Here is a 23,366-nt window from a genome sequence, read left to right on the forward strand (position 1 = left end):
TTTCCTGGGGTTTTTTTTGGCTATTTGATGGTATTTTTTCTGACTTGATCTCTTTTGGAGTTTTTCAAGAGTGCAGCATCTATACATTTGACGTTTTTATTCCTCTTTTTTAGGAGGGACCTATCAGATACTGAATTTTTTGTTCTATCTGTCTATCAGCAAGTGGATTTTGATTGTAATTTACCACAAATTGTTTGGACAGCTCTTCAGAGATGGTAGTGTAAGACCATACTTTTTTTTTTGCTAGCTTTCTGCTCTGGGGCAGAGAGCATTGTACCCGTGATGAGTAAAGATGTGTGTTAGTTTTCCTTTCATTGCTCCTTTGGGAACAGAAATTCCTGCTTACTGGGAAGCCTGTGGTGTTGTAATACCTGTGATACTCTGAATCAGAAAAGATATATTTAAGTATTCTGCCCCCAGCCTCATCTGTCAGGGATTAAATAGCCCAGACTGTCTTTCCATTGTCTTATGTCCCTGATCTTAAATATTTGCAGGAACTTGATGTTTCTTTGTATTTGCTTTCCAAAGCTCAGCCCAAGCAATTGCTTTTTTGTCAGATGGTGTCCTCTGATGTTGGGATGAGAGAACACCCCAAGAGCAGGAAAACATCCCCATCAGTTTGGGGAGGGCAGAGGAACAGAGAGAGAAAGGCCAATACCTAGATTTTGAAGAGCGAGCTCCACTGGCCATGGCAGGAAACTGCCATGGGGCAGTACACCGAGGGTGCTTGGTTGCCCCCTTCATTCCTGCTGAGAAGCTTCAATTCCACTGCAGTGACCACGACCTGTGCCCGAAAAGGAGCAGAGAAGCTGCTTTGGCCGGTTGCTATGTCAACTGTGCTCCTTTTGCCTGCAGAAAGCCAAGCACTGGTTGGTATGGCAACCTTCCTCACAGCACCCAAGGATGCTCGATGAGAAACAGGCTCTTTGGAGAAGGCACTGGGGTATCAGTGGAGGTGGAAACTCTTGTGCCAAAGAGTATGAGGGGCAGGAAAGACCCCTGCAATCACACATTTATTTGGAAAATTGTTTTGTAAAATCAAGTGTGTTCTTGGAGGCTAAGTAATTCCTGCTTATAACACCATCCTTTTGTGTTTCAGTAGGAGAGGGAAACAATAATGGTAATTTGGTACAAAAGATACCAAGAGAACATGGGTGTACGGAGGGTCACTCTGAAATCAGTGTGATTGAGCTGCTTTAGCATTTTCTTAATGGAAGAGTATCGTAGCCACATGCTTGGGAAAATATGTGCTATGTTTTCAACCTGCCATTATTGTAGAGGTTTTGCATAGTATCAGAGAAAAGCCCAAGTCAGGATCTTATAGGTGAGAAGAAATTTTACTGTAACAGCAGGTAGGCCAAGAAACATTGGAAAAAGATGCTTTGGTGGACTGTAGTGGATGTGTGTGTGTCTGTGTGCATGCTCAGGTCTCCTTCACTCAGGCTCCCCAGGAACTACATCTGTTGCCAGAGACATTTTGATCAGGCAGTTTTCTTGTAAAAGACTTTGCAGAACAATAGACTTTGGTGGCTTTCTCCATTTTCTGGCAATTAACGAACTTTATTGTTTAGACATTGGACAAACCAAAATGTCCACAAATAACACATAATGTAAAAATATAGGTTTCAGGCATTAGAACAGGCTGTCCAGGGAAGTAGTGGAATCACCATTCCTGTAAGTGTTCAAAAGGCCTGTAAATGTGGCATGTGGGGATAAGGTTTGGTGTTGAACCTGGTGGTTAGTGTTTGGACTCAATGATCTTAGAGGTCTTTTCCAACATTAATGATTCTGTGATTCTAAATTCTTCCTTTAATAAAATTTTTCTTTAATATGAAAGTTGTTGAAGCTATTAGAAAATTTTGAATGCTGAGAAAAAGATTTATGTGATCATCTCACACAACTGAATAACATTGCTGGTAAATTCTGATTTCCTGTGGTTAGCCTTTCTGAATACATCTTTATTAAACTCATATTTAGTTATGTGAATTAATGTGTGCATTAATCTATTTGTCAGGTCTCTTCTGCGTATGGTAGGGGGACAGATTTACAGATATTTTGTCGAAGTGTAGGTTTCATGAGTTTGGCTTTGCAAATCACTTTGGGCTAATTGGGAAGAATATAACTCAATCATCAATGGTGCAGAAACAGCTCCCTATACTACAGCAGCCATATCTAATTTTTGAAATTGTTAGAAGGTGAGGGAAGAGACTTTGAAGTTATAAAAGAGGCTAAGACATGGATACATCTTTTCATCCACTGGATGAGTACTTACTTTATTAACTCATCAAAATTAAATAATGCAAAACCTGATGGTAATAATCATATTTGTCTGATTGTTCAAGAAAACAAGGATGTGAATTTACATCCAAATGCAAATTTAAACCAGGTAGACACAAGGCAGCCTTCCCAAGCAGTGAAATAATTAATTTTGCATAATTTTTTTCTGATATTTCCAGTAATTTTCAATATATTCTTTCATTTTGCATAAATAACTTATTTTGCTTAGTTGCCATATTAACAGTATTCCATCATAATTATTAATTGCAGTGTTTATCTAGCAGTCATTTTGAAGGAACATTTTTACAGCTAATAGAAAACTTGTGGCATCCCTGATACATAATATAGTGAGAGTCAAATTTAGAGCATTATTGTTGCTATAATTATGTTAATTTTATTTTGATGATCAAACTGTATTTTAGAATTTTGATTTCACCGTTCTTGAGTGCAGGAGAGAAAAGCTAGAGATAACAAGCCCTGTAATAGAAAACAAGTAATTGTTTCCTTTACTATTACAGCATATTAGTATTTTTCATTCATTAGTCTTATCAGTAGTGCATTAGGCTCTGTACATTATTTGTCTGAAGTGACTGTAGGAGTGGGTTAGTTGTATTTCCTGCCTGGTATGCTCAGTCCAGGAGAGACAAATCTCATGTAGAAAATGCTTAAAAATTTCTTTGTACATGGTTAGCACATACAATACTTGTTAGTCTCTATAATTCTTGCTTAAGGTGTATTAAAATCACAAGCAATACACACGAAGAACACAGATGTATTATACACTATTTGAGTTGTGATATCAGCCTCTTTATTGTTGTATCTAAGTGTCTTCCAAAGTGTTACCTACTATTTGAGGTTTTTTAATTCTATTTTCCATTCCCCTTGCCCAGGGAAAACTAGATTGGAAGAACAACCATCACATCTTTCTGTGTGCCTTTCCTTACATTAGTAGCATTGTTGCCATGCCAGAAATTCAAGGATGCCCAGCACTGTCCTTTATCCTTGTAGGATGTTCCAGGGTTTTTAAATGCACAAAACAAAGATCATGTTGCCTGTGCAGTCCAGCTTTTCCCACTTTGAGGACATTTCACATGTACTTGAGAAGCACTGTGTTTGTCGCCTGTCGGGGCTTTGAGTGCTTTTGTTACCATGCTTGACCTGAAGCGTCTTATTACTGTGAGGATCTGGAGAAGTAAATTTTGAATGTTGCATTGTATTGTTTGGGGGAATAAACATGTTTTATGGAGGTCTTTGCTGCTGAGAAAATTGTCCACTGCTCTGTGCAATAGTTAAAATTTCCTAAAGCTGGCAGCTCTGTGTCCTCTTTGAAATACAGTAGCATGCTAATAGAGTAGCTGTAGTGGGATGAATCTCTTCTAGCTTTAGACATCTATCCTCTTGACCTCTATATAAGAACTAGTCATCATAAGCTCATAAGGAGCTTAGTCATCATAAGGAGGGAGGTGGCCCTTAATAAACTTTGTAGGCTGCTTACTGAGAGTTAAAAGCTCATTTTCTCATTTACCTGAAATACCTAGTGTATCTTTTCAGTCTACACTCAAAATGTTTTTGCATTTTCCTCTAAGGTCTAGACTAGGGAAAAACTTTCTTTATAGATACAAAGTCTTGAAAATTAGCTAATCAAAGAATGAGAACTGATATCCGTATGGGTTTTAATAAGTATAATTTCTGCAGGTAATGACTGACTTGGGTGGAGCCACCCTAAGGAGCTGGCCTTTCCTGCTCGTTTGTTGCTCCTTGCACAGCCAAGCAGTTTCAGTGCACTTCTAATACAAGCTCGCTGCTGCTTTTTTTTTTTTTTTTTTTTGAGGTCTGGCAGAGCCCAAATGTACAATGATCCTTCAAGGTGTGGGGTAGCACACATGCTTGGTCGAGCACTCTACTTCTGTCGTGTCTGTTGTTCAAACTTCAGAGCATGGGGTTGGGCAGACGGGTCAGTGCGTCTGGGGGGTACATTACTGTTGCAGAAGATGCTGCTTGAGCAATTTCCTGAGTAGATACCAAGTGAAGAGCTCAGAATGAGCTGATATTTCACGTGGAATAATGTAGCCTTTTTTTTTTAGAAAGTAACTTATGGGGGTATCATTGCTTTCAGTACATGCGAATATAGTCTATACATTGATAGGGTGTTGAGGGTTATTTAAATTTAAAATTAAGACGATATAAGAAGGTAGGAGGGTTAATAGAGAAAGCACTAGTGAAATTTGTACCTTAGAGAATGTGTTTTGGAAGGTTTTTTTCATTCAAGACAGTAAATTTTGGATGTTTAATGGTTGTTGTGTTTCTGCGCATAATTTGTAAAGTTGTTCCCTCACATAGTATATATTTTAAAATAAAATGCCAGATTCTTTGTGCTCATATTGTTACATATGTTTTATTTAGCTAATTAATTACTCCATTCATTAGATGTTAACATATATTTTATCTTAAACCAAAGGAAAAAGAAAGCTAGCCTAAATTTTTTTTTTCTTTTTCAAGTGTACTGCTTCTCTTATATTTTGGTGCTGGCCACTTCACGTCTTTCAATGCTGTGCACTGCCACCTCTTTTCTTTATTTCATTTTTTAACATTATTCTGTGCATATACTGTGCGTTTACACACAGTGAGCTTTTGGTGTACTGTTCTTGTGCCCGCAACTTTTATAATCCTGAATTTCTTGACGTTACTGTGCAAACCATTAGAGAAGCCAGGCACATACAAGTTTTGAATGTTAATAGAAACAAGCTTTAATTAAGGCAAAACAAAGCTGGTAGAGGATACTTGTTCTAATGCATCAGTGTTACAAAACTGATTGCAGAGAGCGGGAGGAGAGAGGTGGTCTTTGTGACATGGTAATGGGAGCGAGGCAGGTGCACCCAGTGTCTCATGCACCTCATTCACTGCTGAGCAGGACCATTAGTCCCACTGAAGAAAGCTGCTGACAAAAAGGTTAGAGCTCATTCTCTTGAGCAGTCATGTCAGATTTGAGGTTTGAGGGATGAGATTCCGTCCAGGCAGTTCCACGTGGGCTCCCCTCTCCCATCACTGGCCCCTTTTGTTTTCAAAGGTTTCCTATTAGTTTCTTAAAATGGGAACAGCTTTTCCTTGATATCTATAATGATTTATTTTTCTAAGCAATTAAATTTGATTTCTTTAAACTGTAGCAGCTCCCTCATTAAAGAGAATGAATCACTGAATCAAAAATGCAAAGGCTCTGAGTGTGAAAGGCAGGTTCAAGTTTCATATGATTTCAAGGAAAGACCATAGGGCTTGAGGGAAATAGGGCAGGAGCAGTGCCTGAAATTGGATTGTCTCCATATGAAACCCATTACAAGAATGGACCATTCCCAACAGCCATGCTTAGAAAACTTGAGCATCCTTTTCCCAAACAAGCAGCAAGCCTGAGGGGTTTTGCATCACCAGTTTGTAGAACCAGATGCAAATGCAGGTATCCTGTGGATTGCACACCTGCTGCTAAATATTTAAATGTATTTGGAGATCACATAAATTTCTCAGTGTTTTGTGAAGAATCTCATGAAGAGTTTTATTGTTTAGATCGCTTCTGTAATTTGAAAATCAAGAGTTTTAATGGCCTGTGCTTATGGTCTCATTTTTTTCATGTGATTTATTTTTTCAATTTTGCTGGTACATAACTTTAAAATGTTCCCAGGCATTTTTTTTTAATGTCTTATAATATCATGAAGCTAATGAATGAGGCCTACCATGTAAGACTTTCAAGGCATTTCAAGATAGTGTTGTTACAACATGAAGAAGTCAGGTTAGCAAATTCTGAAATGAAATAAAGAACTTTAAAATGGATTTTCCAAGATTCTGTATCCATGTTTAGGCTTTTGTTAGTGATCACAGCTCATAGTAGACACCATAAACCTTAAAACTGACAAAATTATGAAAAACAAATATTGACATTAGTGGGAGTTTTATACAATTTACTGTTCTTCTAAGTACCAGTGTGCCTGTTGATGAGAAAATACTTATGTCACTGCAAAATGCAGTCTCTCACAAAGGTACATGTATAATCAACATATTTGCAGACAGAAATTATTTTTCAGACAGAAATTTGCATACTGATTCAAAATACTTCAAATGTTTTTCAATTTATCTATCATTTTTTAAAATGGGGAGGATGGCAGTATTTACCCATTATGTCATTTATCATGCCACAAATGTAATAATTTTGGGCAGTTTCCAGAACTACATGACAGAGAAGAAGGAGCAAAACAAAAGATACCCATACCTGCTGAATTTCATAAGAGTTGAAATACCCCCTTAGTCTAGAGTGATACTTGAATTATATGAAGTATTTATTAAGTGATACAAATATTTAATTTTTATTAAACATTTAAAAATATTCAATTTAAATTGAATCAACAGCAAAATAAGCTATCAATAGGGAAATTATTCTCCTACTTACACAAAGTATGGTTGACTGTTCTACTTCTCTTTTTTTTTTCCTTACCAGGATTACACTTTGACTATGTATTTTCAACAGTACTGGAGAGATAAGAGGCTGGCTTACGCTGGCATACCTCTCAACCTCACGCTTGATAACCGAGTGGCAGATCAGCTTTGGGTGCCTGACACTTACTTCTTAAATGACAAGAAATCATTTGTGCACGGCGTTACTGTGAAGAATCGAATGATTCGCCTTCACCCGGATGGAACGGTGCTTTACGGCCTCAGGTCTGTGCTTCCATGATGATTTCATCACTGCTGTTACGTGGTGTTGATGTTTGCTTCCTGGTACAAGGTTATTACAAACATTGGATGCTGAATTATGTAACCTTCCCTGTAACTCTGAAAGATGCCTGTAGAAAACAAATGACACACTCGATGTTTCTTAATTTTGCCCGAAGCGCCTTCAGTCAGGTTTTATCTGTTTCTGTAGAGTCACAATATCTGCAAAGCCCACTGGCTGTAGGAAGCAGAAAGGCATGTATTAATTGTAAACCTGAAAATTCTGTCCAAAATACAGGCAGTAAGATTGAATGTGGGTGCTTATATTGTCTCTTGATGTGTTCATAGTCTAAAACAAAAAAGCCAGAAGTAGCCCTGGTTGAGGGGAGTCAGCTGCAGCTAAGATCATGACCTGGTACTTTCAGTGATTTCTTCAATCACCACTGTAATTGTTATATTTCAAACCAGAGGTACAAAGTGACCTTACACTCTCTTACCTTCTACCTATTTTAGGTTTGACTTGTGTTTTCTTTCTTTTCTGTCCTAGCTTTTATGGTTAAAAATGCTGAAGTATCATTCCCTTAATAAACTTAACTACACCAGCAAAAATCCTAATTGAAGACACAGTAGTATCAAAATATTGCTTTCTTTGAACAGGTTATTTCATTTGCTCCAGCAGTTTAAGCCAGCAAAACAAGTCTTTGCCAATGGAAGTTCCATTTCCATAATTGGAAGTTTCTTGTATATTTATTGGAGATAATACTCAAGATGGGATGCACATAGGTAACGAAGGATAAAAAGTCCCTAATATAAAAATGAATGAGGTCTGAAAAGTTGTGCAGATGGATTATATACCCAGTATAATTATTCTACCTTCTTCTCTTTTTTATCAAGAGTTGAACTTTGTACTTGACTTGGGTTTTGGCCCTCACCTCTTTAATTCCTATTACATGTTACGTATGGGGTAGAATTGGATGAATCTTTCTAGACAAAATAAAAATAGACTCAGCCTAATATGAAACTTCAAAGAAGTTTAAAATATTTTCTCTGTAATTAACCGGCTTTAGCAAAAAGAGGCTTTTGTTTTGCATGGTATTGACCCATGGAACACTACAGGTTTAGGATTCTTTCCACAAGTGGTTAAACGTAAGAAAAAATTGCCAGAGATATACTTGTTTTCTTCATGTCAAGAAATATCCCCACAAGCAACAGAACAAAAAAGTAAAGGAGATTAGAACTCTTGTGATCCTAGTAATGTGTAGAAGTCTTTCTTTCACACTCTATAAACATTTGGAGACATTCAGATGAGGATTATCTATCAGAGAACAGTGTATTTGAATAAGTTGGCTTCCTCTTCTGCAAAATCTAAGTGTCCACAGGCAGATTGCATTTCACATAATAGGATTTGCTTAGCAGGGTTTTCACCAGTGGCTCATGTGTAGCACACTTCTTCCCATTCATTTTCCCTGGAAGCATGTAACATCCAGGACGAGATGTCCATGATGTGAAGCAGCTAAGTGACATAGTGGAGAATGACTGCCTTAAATTAAATCATGGCAAAATATAGGACATTGTGATCAAAAGGAAGAAAATATCTGAGCCTTATCTCTGCTGATTTAAAGCCCTGTGCTTTGTGTTGTTCCATCACTACCCTACTTCCTCTGTTATGGCTTCAGAGCATCCCAGTGGCATTGGGCTCAAGCTGCAGTCCAGAAGCAGTGTGGGTTGAGGCCAGGACTTGGAGTTTTATGTGCCACAAAGCACAGAGTCACTCAGAATAATAGGTGAAATTTTGGAGGGTTACAACCAATTACAGAACATGCACAGAGCAAAGCAGTTCCTCAACACATATATAATTGAAAGTAATCCCAAGGCCACTCTGGATGTGTGTTCTCTTCTGAACAATGTAGGATTTATCACAGTTTTAAAGACTTGACCTTCAGTCATCCAAGGTTCCTCTCTACTTTAGAGAAAGCACTTTGCTACTGCAGCAGAAGTCTGTGATAGTGGGGGAATGGAACAGTAGCTTTTTGAAGTTCAGCCTATTTCTGGGGAATTTCTTTCTTTGGGAGACACACTGAATTTGTTCCACCTTCTTCAGAACAATCTACAAGGCAAATGATGATAAAACAGCTTTTTTTTTTCACAAGAGACTAAGGAGGAAATAACTACTTTATAGTCTGGGGATCAAAAATAAAGTCTGACTGCTTGTGTGTTTGTCATGCATAATCTTCTTTGTTTTAGGCAGTACAATGTCAAATGTTAAAAGTAAATGGAATGGAGGAATGTATGTATTTTATCTGAAAGGTCTTGAAAATTATTACCTATATATGAAACATGAGGAATGTTTGCAGGGTGAAAAGGTTAGTTGTGATCAGTCAGACAAGGCAACCATGCTTCTATTCTTTTTTGGATGATGAATGTATTTCTGTATCAAGGAAGTAAGCTGTCAGGACTGTGACCTAGTCACATATGAAGTATCTGTATTGCCTAGACTGATGCATACTGTAAAATTTGGGGGGGACATAAAATATCCTTCTGTCAGTTATGCATGCAGCACATCACAAGTGGGGTTCCTATACAATATAGCAGTATAATCAAAGGTGATGAGCCCAAGAGTACAGTACCAGAGAAGTATAGGAGAATCTATATCCAGAGGAAAGAAAACCAGAGTAGGAAAATATGAACAATTAAAAACACTTCCTTTATGTATTGCTTTCAGCCAAACTGTATGTGTGTCTGTGTCCATGTTCTGCTTCATCTTTGTCTGGCTCGTAATCATTTCTCTGTCACTGCCATGATGATTTCTTTAAACCCTGTTGTCTTGTGTCAGATACCATCCCATCCCATAAAAAGTAAACCTGCTCCTCTTGGGAGCATGCACAGGCCTGAGCAATTCATATTTGCTTTTGGTGTGCATTTGTGCAAGTTAAATTTGGTTGTTTGAATGCTCATTCAGGAGGGACCTCTGAGTGCTCAACTTGCTTTGAGAAAATGAGGTAAATCTGTTTCTGTCTATTTCTAGCTGTATCTTCTTTTCTAGTGGATATTTATTAAATTAAAAGCATACATTTTTCTGTAGTGTAAAAAAGGTTTTTGAGCAAGAATGTGCTGTTTCTGGTACTGGAACTTATGACACAAAACCACTACCGTATGTGAACAGACCAAAATAAAAATACATTCCTTGAAAATTCGTTAACACAATTATTAAGTTGAATATAAGTTTGCCAGCTGTATAACTTTTTTACAATTTTGTAAAATTAATCATCTGTGTTCTGTACGGCTGGCATTTAAAGCTAGTTATACAACATAATAGTTAAGAGTCTGTTAGCACATTCCCTTTTGTATCAACTTGGCTCATGTGGATTCTGCTGCAGGATCCCACACGAGACCTAGGTCAGTGTAGGCGAATCTACTAAAACATGGGAGAGAACCTTCATATCAACAATTCCCATGCATGCCTACTTGTTTTACTTTGAACACAGTTATTATTTGACACAGGAGCAAGACCCTTTCATTGCACAATCAGTATGGCTTTGCAAGGACGATCGCTGCTTGTTTATCAATAATCACAGGTATAAGACTAAGTTTTCTCCTCTAAGACCATATGCTAATCCTAGTTTTACATGCTTAGCTAGACCTGCTCTTAGGCATCGTATTGAGGAGACATTCAAAGAATCGTAGAAAGCTTTGGGTTGGAATGAGAGGATTTTTAAGGTCCTCCTGACATGGGCAGAGACACCTTTGATTAGATCAGATTGCTCAAAGCCCTGTCCAGGGCTCCAAAGTCCTTGCTTTCAACACTTCCAGGGATGGGTCATCCACAACTTCTCTGGGGAACCTGTTCCAGTGCCTCACCACCCTCAAAGTCAAAATTTCAACCTAAAATCTGATCTAAATCTACTGCCTTTCAGTTTAAAGCCATTCCTCCTTGTCCTATCACTACACATCCTTCTAAAAAGTCCTACTCCAGCTCTCTTGTAGCCTATCTTTTGGTACTGGAAAGCTGCTATAAGATCCCCCTGGAGCCTTCTCTTCTCCAGGCTAAACAACCCAGATGATTAATCATCTCCATAGTTAATAGCTAGTTAATCTTAGCACCCTGGTTCCAGGAGGGCATTTCCAAGTGTTGGTTGCAGAGAAGACGTTTCCCTAAACTTCAGAGCAACTGAGGAACAGCTGTTTGTCCCACTGCTCCAGGCCACTGGAATTTCTGGTAACAGAGGAACCAGAGTAATTCCCAGATGCAGCTTGGGGGAAGGCTGACCTAAGTATCCCATTGTGATACTTGGTACCTGAAATCTCGTGGGACTGTCCTTCAGAGGACAGTCACAGGAATCAGCAGTGACAAACATGATCATGCTGTAGGTAAGGCTGGAAAGCACAAAGATCAAGCGTGTGCCTTTCTCACTGGCTACTGCTAAGAACACAAGTGGGAAGATGTGCTGAGTAACAGATCCTTGAGCTTTTCCCTCTGCTAGCTCATTCATTGCCTCTGTCTCTCCCTGTGCAAAGAAATTACAATATTTTCTTGCAAAAGCATCTTCTCGGTCAGAGAAGGGTGGCCTCTGTTGTCCTGTGAGATAACAATAATGGTCTTAATACCTTTCTTTAGATATTATGTAGTTATTCATCTAATAGGATCCTATATATGAAGGATAAGTGTTCTTCCTTTTCTTTGAGATTGGATAGAACATTCATAATAACAACATGGGGGTTTTTTACTATGAAAGAGGTGAAGAAAGGCACCTAACTACTTTTCTTCTTTTGAAACATTGCCCTGGAATTTTATAGTTTACAAGATTAGAAGACTGTAGTTTGAGAAGGTTAATGGGTAGAAGAAAGAACTTCAGAGAAAACACATGAAGAAAACATTAATGTTGAGGGTTCCAGCTTTTAGAGGTATATTTAAGGCATTTCCCCCTCTTGTATTTATTAGCATAAATTATCACTAGAATATTATTTGTTTAGGAACAAACTGTGTGCAAGGTCCTTGTCTTGTTTATATCAGAAAAGGATCAGCAAGGAATGGAGCTATTCAGATTCAGAAGACAATTTAAATGTGAAATTTATATGAAGCTGTTATAAAAACAATGATGAATAATAATGTACATACCCTTGGTGAAGGCTGTGATTCAGAAAAACATCAAAATATGCTGCAGATTAATTAGGAGCATATGGTTATATCTGTCTAAAGTTAGTACAAATATATAAATCCATTAATTAATAAAGTGACAGTGCTGTTCGAAGCTGTTAAGACAGTTGTTCTGGTTGCACATGTATATTGTTGACTCTCATGATATACAAGAGGTTGATGAATAATGTTGGTTCATAAATAGTGAAATGTTTTGCAAAACCATCCTTAGGGTGCTAAATGGATAAATAGACAAAGAAGCAAAAATTTATTTTTATATAAGGAGAAAACTTAAAATTCAACATGGAGCTTCATAACAAAATCCTCTTTACATTTGAAAACTAGGGAAGTATACTTAACTTTGAAACAAAGCATTTTGCTGGACTTAAAACTTTCTTTCAGCATTTCAGGGTTTCATTTCTAGACCTGCCACAAAACCAAAAAATCAGTTATTCATGCAGCTGTGATGATTTTGACATTTGTAGCAGACTGTTTTCACTTCATGGTTTCTGTTATAAAGTCATATCTTTTAATCTCAGCAAATGTTTGTGTAATATTTGCATATGAGGATAGGTCCATTGAACCCCAAAGGGACTGGTAGCATAAGGGTAATTCACAGCGAGTTGTTCCACTGAAAGTCAATGTAATTGCTGCTCTATTAGGCTGCTGTGCAATGTAAAAATACGGACCAGATTCTCAGGTATTGTAAGCTATTCTTCAGAGGGCCTTCATTTTGGAAGATGAACAACCTCATGACCCAAACCTGGATTACTGGCTGTACAGTAAAACATTTTGATGCTTGTATTTCAGAATCACAACCACTGCAGCTTGTATGATGGACTTGAGAAGATACCCATTAGATGAACAAAACTGTACTCTGGAAATAGAAAGCTGTACGTACCTAAGAAAATGCATGTGAAATCTAGTTTGGATCTAGTTCTTTTCCTTTTATAGAACTGTGTGGTATTTACACGTGTGTCTATAAACACTGTTTGAGTCAGGTAATTATCAGCGTTGGTATTTTTTGTTTGTTTACTTGACTTATTAAAAGATATAAGGAGTCATCCATTTCTAGATAGATGAATACATCCTAGAAAAATGAGGTTAGGACAGAATGAAGTCATTCAGTATTCCTGCCTGACTTGGCAGAGGTAGTGACTGGATGCTTATCTTCAACACAAGAGATGAATATTTGTATTTTTATCAGATTTATTTTCAAGACAGCAAACACTGTGATATAATTTTCTTTCAGTATGCTTTATTATGGATGCTTTAGTATGGATCATCTTGCTGCAGGACCTACCCTGGGCTTTCAGATTGACCCCATTTATGATTTGAAATTGTGTTACCAAAATAACAATATTCCCTTTTTCACCTATTCATGTCCTAGTATTGCAATATTCAGATGTATATTTGCACTTCAGAAGTTCCTGGTCCATTTCAGCTACTAGCTGGAAATTGTGGGCCATATACAGAAAATACTAATGTATGTTCTGTATTCAGCTGTAGTCCTCCACTACTGGAAGCTAGTGGAAATGGTGCAACTCAGTTTACTGTGAGTGGAAAAGGTCTGCCCCAATTACATTTCTCTGTGTTCATTGAATAATCAACCTTCTTCTGGTGATTATCAGTGTAAATATACACTTGGTTTCATAAATGCATATGGTGTCTTAAATCTTGGATAGTGTTTTCTTCTCACTGTGACAACTAGTGAATACCATATGAGTGATAAAAAAAGATAAAATACAAAGAAAGCAGAGTATTTTGCCTAAAATTCCCGGGCAGACTGTAATGGTGTAGCTATTTGGAAGACCTTCCCACAGGCAAAATACCACACAGCTCTCCAGCTGTTCCAATTCTTTTTGTTGTCTCAAATGACAAGCTGCATGTTTGAAGCTACGTTTGATTCTGTTGTTATTTCTGACTTACTCTCCTGCTTTGCCTGCAGATGGCTACACAACTGATGACATAGAGTTCTACTGGAGAGGTGGAGATAACGCAGTCACTGGCGTGGAGAGGATTGAACTTCCTCAGTTCTCTATCGTGGAATACAGACTGGTGTCAAAGAATGTTGTCTTTGCCACAGGCAAGTATTGTCATCTGCCCGTTTAGTGTTTCATTTTCTTGTGCATGAACATTACTGTTTTATTAATAATAATTAATTATTATTACCAGTCATGACATGTAGCCTGTGTTGCATGTTTGGATAAAGAAATTACTTGATAAAGCCTGGAAGTAAGAGCCCATGAAGTCTCATCCAGACCTGCATTCAGCTCTGGGACCTCCAACACAAGGACATGGACCTGTTGGATTGAGTCCAGAGGAGGGCCACAAAGATGATCAGGGGTCTGGAACACCTCTCTGATGAAAACAGGCTGAGAGTGTTGGGGTTAAGCTTGGAGAAGAGAACCCTCTAGCAGCCTTCCAGTATTTCATGGGGCCAACAAGAGAGCTAGGGAGGGACTTTTTACAAAAATGTGTACTGATAGCACAAGGGGAAATGGCTTCATACTGAAAGAGGGTAGATTTAAATTAGATATAGGAAGAAATTCTTTACTGTAAGAGTGGTGAGACAGTAGGTTGCCCAGAGAAGTTGTAGATGCTCCATGCCTGGAAGTGTTCAAGGCCAGGTTGGATGGGGCTTTAAGCAGCCTGGTCTAGTTAAATGTGTACCTACCTACAGCAGTGGGGTTGGAACTATAGAGTCTTTAAGGTCCCTTCCAACCCAAACCATTTTGTGATTCTTTGATTCCTTGTTTATTTTTCTTTTTCTTGTGTGTATGTGATACTTAACTAGACACCCAAATATCTAGGATCTAAATAATTAAGTCATTCACCTCTGAATCATGAGTTTAAATGTAGCCTACAGGGTAACTGATCATACATAAATGTGTTTTGGCATGCCTAGGTCAAAAAGCCACCAATTTTATAAACACCTCCCTGCAACTTTTCAGTGCATGTTTGTTTTGTTGTTATATAGTGAATGTAATGTCTTTTATATCTTGATTTGCACTGATGGATATATAGTACTTTATACATAGCCAGCCAGTGGATTTGTCGTCATTGTTAAGGTGCTAAAATTAAATCCCTGCTTGTCTCCTTGAAGATGTAATAGAAGTTACTATTAACTCACAGCACTGGATGTCTTTAAATCACAAAGTGGAGTGTTGATTTACATATTTGTGTTAGATACCAGTATAGGAATATGTATGACAAAACCAAAGCAACACAGAAAGCCATCAGCACATGTGGGGCCATTATTTGGCTCATTATTGGGGGCCTTCGGATTTTCAGTGCTCTTCAGACCACAGGAGTGTGCTGTTCCATCTGTCTCAGCACACTAGAACAAATGAAGCACAGCTCAATCATGTTTGTAAGCATCACTTCACCCACTCTTTGGGCACAGCATCTGTTTCAAAGCACACAGAAACACAAGTTGTATTTCAGAACAAAATGTAAATATTGCTGGGATTGAAATTAGTATGAGGGGGTTTGCCAGCTGCTGCTGTTCTTGTTTACCATTGTGAATGGAAGATTTTTTTCTGTAGAGAATCAGTTGCTCTAATCCTATATCCTTTTGTCCTGCAGTTAGTGTCACCTTTGGCAGCCAGGGCTTACCTGCGCCTCCACAGGACTGGATATGCTTTTGTAGGAAGGCTCTTTTAGACAACAATGAGAATACAGTGAACTTATTTGTGGAGTGATTTTTATGATGATCCAAGGCCACATTTTAGTTCAATATGAAATATTTCATTAAAGGCATGACTTAGAAATGTAGAGATGAGAGATTTGTAAAAATCAGGAAAACGAGAAATCCAAAGAGGTATGTTACAAGTACGAGAGTAAAAAATAGGAGCACATAGTTATGTGACTGACTAAATGTTCAGAATATTAATGGTCTTTTAAAAAATACAGTGAAAGGAATAAAAAAGTCTCATGCTTCAGGGTTTAAGACAGCTTGACATTAGGGAGTTTCAGAGAACAGCATGTTTCTTGTACCATTTTCTGAAACATTTAATTTTTGTCACTGATGAAGACACAATACTGAATTTACTATTGCTTTGATACAGGACATTATAAAAATGCTTGATCAATTATGACATTTTATGACGAGAATTTCCATGCAGGGGAAACATCACATTTGTTTCTCAAAACCACAAGTTTAAATCTAAATCTGAAGCATGCCAGCAGATCTGATACATAAAGTCAGCAGACTCTTTTCAAGTTTCTTCTCAAGAGTTTCTTACAGTCCTAGTAATTAGGGCCAGTTTCTACATTCTTTTGGAAAATAAGTTAGGCATGTTTTTGTCTTTGAGGTTATTGAAGTCTCAGGGGGAGATATTAGTTCTTTGAGCACAGTATCTCAGTGAACATTTCACAGATTTCAGTCCTAATGTGCTTTGATTGAATAAAACTAAAAGAAGACTTCAGAGTCATGCCATAGACAGCTTTTGGATTAGTTATTTCTCCTATCCTCCAAGAGAAACTGTGCTGTATAATCTTGTGTAACTTAGGCAAAGGGAAAAATCTGTTCCCATAGTTACTACTGAGAAGCAATGATAAGCATGGGAAAAACCCCATAAATAACGACAGAGATCGAGGTGGAGCTGCAAGAATACTGGAGGAACTGCATGCCTGTTGAAGTATAGAATGGAAGTTAAAATTTATCTTTCCAAATTAGCAAAATGTGTCTGAAAAAAATAAAAAATTCAGTATGGACAAGTGCAAAATACAGCATCTGTGCAACTAATTATTCCTATCCAAATTAAGGATAGAGAATGCCAGGTTATGCCAGGGTTCTCTGTGTAGAAATATAGGGGCTGCTGTTGATGTCAGACTGAACATGAGCCAATAACATCTTTTTTGGGAAAAAGAAACAAACAAACCCACAAATCTCATCATAAAAAGGGAGTCTGATTTACATTGATAACACTTGAGCTTTGTCTTTGTCATCAAGGGTAGCACTCCTGAAGGCAGTAATGGAGCAATAGGAGAGGGTTTATGGAAAATAAGCAAATGTGAGTGAAAATCTAGAAAATGGCATACCTGAGATTAGTGGAGAAACAAGTATGGTCATGTAGTTTAAAAAAAGAGAGTACTTGATTGGGAGTTGAATAACATCTTCGAGTGTCTAGAAGGCATGTGCAAAGCCACACACAATAGCCTGTTCCCTTTATTCATGATTTTTAAATTGCTATGAAGAAGAAATACCTGGTTTGACTATCCTTCTAACACCAGCTGAAGGCCATATAGGATACCATAAGACATTTAAATGGCACTGGATGCCCATGTGTCAGTAACTGAATTAAGCCCATAGTCAAATGCTGTCAAATCAGTGCTGTCGGTAAAGCCTAAAGAGCTCTTCAGCTCTTGAATACCTTCTTTTCTCAAATGAATATTTTAAGACACTATTCAGTTGCCTGCTGAAGTGTCTGCTGCTTCTTGAGCTGCTGTAGAAGATCTTGGTTAGCAGTTAGGCTGCTATTCTGGCAGCTTACAGCCTTGTGTCCCATGTTCACCATCTAGTGCTTCAGTATTGATTACTTAACTAGTGTTCTGTGCTACTCTTCTTTAGCCTATCACATCTCAAATGGCCTTAGACACCTCTGTAGAGGCAATTAAATCGCACCCTTAGAATCAGGTGGCTCTAAGTCTAAATCTCCACGGTTTCCAATGACAGCTCATGCTCCATCCATGTGCAAGTATCTGCATTCAAACACCTGAAATGTAGTGCTAAGTCTGTTACCTCAATCTGCCTCCTACATGTTTGTTATCCTAAAATGCTGAGATATTGAACAGGAACGGGGATATGTAAAACACCACCTAAAAGCTTCAAGTCACATAGCAGTCAAAGCCATATTAGCAACCAGTTGGTAAGAGGAGGGTAGTCTTAAAAGATTTGAAAATTAAATATTTGCTGTATTCTGAAAAATCAGTAGATAAAGTACATTTCCAATTAGCCAGAAGAACATATTAAAATAAAAATTCTGTAACTGACCAACTCTGCTATCTTGTTGCATACTTGGATAAAACAGCAAGAGACTAATTTAGCCTTGAAGCCAGATATTTCAGCTTGCTAGCTTTTAATGAATTTGGAACAGAAACAAGTAATCTCTTTTTACCAAGTGCCCAAATATGTGAAAAAGGAATATTTGGGGCTCAGTTATTGATTAAGTATTTCTTTTCATACCTTCATTCTCAATACTGTTAAATTTAAATACTTCTTGGCAAAATTCTGTTATTCCTATAGTGTTTAAATTAGCCCATACACATCAACATGTCATGTGAGATGGGAGGAAGGATAACAAGGCAAAACAAGGTAACAAGGAAGAAACCACAACATTTTTATGGAAACTTCACAACTAGAATTTCCTGGTAATTAATTTCTAAATGTTCTGAGGCTTAATTGACAAATTATGATGCGATCATAATCAGACAGGTAACAGTGTAATTGTTGAGTTTACCCAGAAATCAACTTCTATTAAATAAGTTACACAGAATGGGTCCTTCTTAGAGAAATAAGGATCTGGACTTACAGTCCTTTCTCCATGAAGGTTAGGACCCATCCTTTTCACTGAGCTTTAGCCATTCAGACAAAGAGGGGGAATTAACCACGGGAAATAGTAGTTCTTCCTTGTTTTTTTCCACAGACTCCTGTGACCTGTTGCTGGAGGTGAGATATGGTGGCAGAGATGGCAGGCTGGAGACAGGGTCAATAGATAATTTTTGAAGATATAAAAGCAATACAGTTGGAAGTAATATAAACTCTCATAGTCTCAGGGAGAGGTACCTAAAGGAGAACCCGAGCTGCATAGTATGATAAAAACCAAAGCTACCAGTTCATGTTTCAATTTCAACCTGACCCTAACAAAGACTATACTATACTATATAAGATCATATAGCAAAAAATTATACTGTACTATTCAACCTGCAGTAAACACAGCTTCCCTACCCATGGCAGCGGTGGGAGTTATATGGTCTTTAAGGTCCCTTTCAACCCTACTGTATGATGCTATGATATGTTTCTATAAGACCATATTATTCTGAAATTTTCTGAGATAAAGTCATGTCAATAAAATTTGATCTCGTAAAATCACCACCAAACAGGATGACACTCCTCTTACCACGGTGAAACTGAACAATGTGTCAACTGCAGTAAGCAGCTGTAATGCCAGCAAGACTTTTGTTTAGATTGCCCAGGAGCCTTACACCATCAAAATCTACTCTGAGACTTGCAGGGCTTGGATTCATCTTGCTCTGATTTATGGCGAGTATGATTTCAGTGTGTACATTTGAACTAGGTGTATGAGTTGGTCAGAATTGAGTCCATATTAGTCGGTGGAGACAAATTCAGTACATCTATAGGAGTGCATTTTAGGAGATGATGAATAATTCTCTAGGTTTCATTTGCTAGATTGACTGGATGAACTGGAGCTTAGACACCAAGCCCATGTGTAAGCAGTTCACGTGAGTTGCTTAATCAACTGCATTTGAGAGGGCACAAGGCAGCCTTTGTAGTCTCCACCCACTGATCAAAAAGGTGTAGGGTGTGTATCATGTCCATCAACTGTGTGCTGGTGTCTGAGATGTCACAGGGCATCTCAAAAGGATCAGGACACCATCAGATTAGCAAATGAATCTCTCTTTTACAATCTCTCTTACTCCAACTCTAGTACAAGAAGACAGAAAGCACTGACAGCCCTGGCCCTCAACATGGTCCTTAGGGTTCTAATTTCAGGACAAAGAACCTGGTGCTTGAAGTATATTTAGGTTGATGTCTCTGGCCTTGAGGTCAGCTGTCTGGGGAGTCAACCTTTAAGGCCAGGTCTCACCAGTTTCAGTAATTACCTTACCTAATTAGATAGAAATGGTGATAAGGTAATGGATGATGGTCACAGGTGAAGCATTCCACATAAATGTCTAAAGTTCACTCTGTTATACTGTTTCTCAGTTTGTGAGTTCATACTGAAAATTACTAACATATGTGACACGTTATTCTCTCCCCTGTTGACACACACCTTTTTCACTCACACCATTTTCTGTGCTTTATCAACGGCAAAGTTCTCTCTCTCTCAATTTCCCTAGTGCATCCAGGGTCCTTGGCTCTAGAGCCAAGAATGTACTCTGATTCAGTGATTGAGTTCTACTGAACTTTCTTGAATTAATCCTTCATACTATTTAATTAAAGAATCAGTATGTTATGGGAGATTTTTCTGTTGTCACCTCTATCAATTATACTCCACAGATATCCAGACCTGGACAGGACTTTTGGAAAGTTTTTTACAGATTTATAGAGAATCCTTTGAGTGGGCAATGTATTATATGAAATAATTTTTCTCAACAGAGCTTTATAAAGATTTCTGTCTGATGCTCTACTCTTACTGCAGAAAGGTGATCAGGTCTGCTGCATTTTTAATGTATTTCACAATGGCAGTGTTTATTTATTTCATTATGGTCTCCTGTTTTATTTATATAGTCTGCAGACACAAGGCCACAGAAACATTTTCATAAGAAGCCAAATGAAAAAGTTAAGCTTTGTAGGCAAAAAAAAAGCAGGCCTGGTTTCAATGAGAGAATTTGTCTTTTGAAATGAAACATTGTTCATTGGAATGTGTTGAATGCTTCAGACAGCAGAAAACCTTGGTATTTCAGGATGAAATACATTCTTCTGACTCCACCAATATACCTCTATTGGTGAAACTAAGAGGCATTTCATTCTGGAAAACAATGCTACTGATTGAAATAATCACAGCAACCAGATATACCTACCGGATATTTCTTTCCCTGGTGATAGTTGTTCTGAGACTGTTTGATACAACAGTTATATTATGTGCAAACTTATATTTGCACAAGTTTGATACTGCCTTGATGCTTCTGCTGCCCGGAAACAGTGTGGCATTTTTCTGTTGTATGACTCAAAGTGTAACAAACTATCAGGAATGTGATGAAGAGAAATCTTCCGTTTTCTATTCCTTCTTTCCCCTTCTCTCTTAGGAAATCATTCATGTGTATATGGGCAAATGTAATTTCTTAAGCTCATATGCCAACATATGAATATAATTTAAAGGGAAGGTTGTAATTTTTCATTTTTTATCTAGATGTAATCTTTCATATTTTCTGCATATTTGCACTAGAATGGGTGGGAAGTGTTCTAATAGCTGGTTGGGTCCTTGGTATGTGCTGAAATGTTTTTTAGGATGTTGACTAACTAGAGCTTATAGATGAGCTGTTAGAAGTATCATATCTAAGACTGGTAGTGCGAACACTGAAATCATGGAGCTAATGTGTGAATGACTGCCTTTTTCTTATACAGCTGTACTCAGATTTAATCATCTTTGCATTTGGTGAAAAACATCACAATTTTTTTTAACAATTTGAGATTTCTAAATATATTGGTCTGAATATATATATGTATGTGTGTATATATAGATATATATATGTCTAAAATGTATTCAGTAAGATTAACACCAATTCAGTAAGATATACAGCAGTTTGAAGTTAAGTTGATATTGAGGTAATTATTTTTTTTCATTGTTAATTTTTTCTGTTTGTAACAGTTCATGAATCACATATAGATATATGTATATACACAAAATTCAACTTTTTCTTTGTTTAAAATATGTTTGGAAGAAAAATTCTGGCTGGCTGTTGTTGATGTTAGAGGAGCAAGTCTGAAGGCTTTTCCTCAATGAAATTCATTACAATTTATTTTTGACACCACATGGTTGCATGTTTCTTATAGTTCAGATGTAATTAAGAAGTCTCATCTCTTGAACAATTCTTCATTGTAAATGAAAAGCTATGCACGTTACCTATTCTCTCAATATAAATTCTATACAGAAAACTGTGTACTTGGATAAGCATTTTACTTGGACACCTAAGCATTTGTTTTTAAAAACTACCTGGTGCTCACCTATCTGTTCAACAGTCCAAAGTAATTTACTGTCTCTCTTTTCTTCCCAAATACAAATTACTTGGCTATTACTATATTCACTGCAAGGTTTCTTTTAAAACCAATGAGTAATACAGTGAAGGTGTCTTCCCTACTGTTCTGCAGATGTCATACTACCCCACAAAACGTGCATGCTTTAGTTTCTGCAGAAACTGAAGGCAACTATCCACAAGTGTTTTTCCTTCAGTATAAATAACGCTGTTTTCCTCTCTCTTTTCTCAGGTGCCTATCCAAGACTCTCACTGAGCTTCAGGTTGAAGAGAAATATTGGCTACTTTATTCTTCAAACCTACATGCCCTCCATACTCATTACCATTTTATCATGGGTGTCATTCTGGATCAATTATGATGCATCAGCAGCAAGAGTTGCCCTTGGTATGTGCTAAGAATGAGTGGGTCACTAAAATGTCAGACTCAAGGTAGTCTTCAGAGGTTGTTAAAAACTACAGCGTGATGTCAGTGTTTTGATATTCCAAAATAATTTTTGTCAAAATCATGTCATCCAGTATTGCCTCAAAAGTGATAAGTTTTCCCCTGCATGCAAGAGTATAGCTATCACTAAATCTCTGACATGAGCTGCTCATACAGGTCCCATACTTGTTCTCCTCAAAGTTAACGTTGTCAGTTCATCTAGGAGATCAGCTCCACAATCATATTTGAGCATGGGCTTAATCCAACTCAGTGTGGGAGGACAAATGTGGCTTCAAGCCTCCCCCTGAGGTCCTGGGTGTTTTAAGTCACACTGGCAGGAGCAGACTTCAAGAACCATTGCTAGTTCAGTGCACAGGGGCACATCAGCTATGGACCATAACATGCCACCTAACCCTCAGAGTACACGGTATGTTAAGTGCATGTTTATGACAGCCTAAAGGGTCATTTACCTCATGACAGAAAAACATGGATTTGGCACAGGTTTGTGATTCCTGCGCAGATCAAGGTATCCTTCTAATGAGGGAAGGTGACTAGAAAATTTTGCAGCTGACACACTGGAGGGAAGGCATGCCATCCAGAAGGACCTTGACAAGCTTGAGAGGTGAACCCGCATGAACGTCATGCAGTTCAACAAGGCCAAGTCCAAAATCCTGCACGTGGGTCAGGCAATCCCAAGCACAAGTACAGGCTGGCCAAAGAATGGATTGAGAAACAGCCCTGAGGAGAAGGACTTGGGGTGTTGGTTGACAAGGAACTCAACATGACCCAGCAATGTGTGCTTGCAGTCCAGAATGACAACTGTGTTCCGGGCTGCACCAAAATCAGTGTGGCCAGCAGGGTGAGGGAGGTGATTGTTCTCCTCAACTCTGCTCTCAT

The 23,366-nt window shown here is 37.9% G+C and overlaps 1 protein-coding gene across 2 annotated transcripts in view; it reads left to right on the forward strand.

Moving 5' to 3' along the window:
* Positions 1-23,366, forward strand: part of GABRB3 (gamma-aminobutyric acid type A receptor subunit beta3) — a 200,639-nt gene that overhangs the window by 156,746 nt on the left and 20,527 nt on the right. For both annotated transcript variants that reach the window (XM_032100294.1, XM_032100296.1), the window contains 4 exons: positions 6,758-6,978; positions 12,917-12,999; positions 14,055-14,192; positions 22,281-22,433. In XM_032100294.1, the coding sequence (XP_031956185.1) occupies positions 6,758-6,978; positions 12,917-12,999; positions 14,055-14,192; positions 22,281-22,433 (595 nt within the window). The remainder of the gene's footprint in view (positions 1-6,757; positions 6,979-12,916; positions 13,000-14,054; positions 14,193-22,280; positions 22,434-23,366) is intronic.

This window comes from Corvus moneduloides, chromosome 2 (genome assembly GCF_009650955.1).
Source record: "Corvus moneduloides isolate bCorMon1 chromosome 2, bCorMon1.pri, whole genome shotgun sequence".
NCBI classification, from domain to species: domain Eukaryota; kingdom Metazoa; phylum Chordata; class Aves; order Passeriformes; family Corvidae; genus Corvus; species Corvus moneduloides.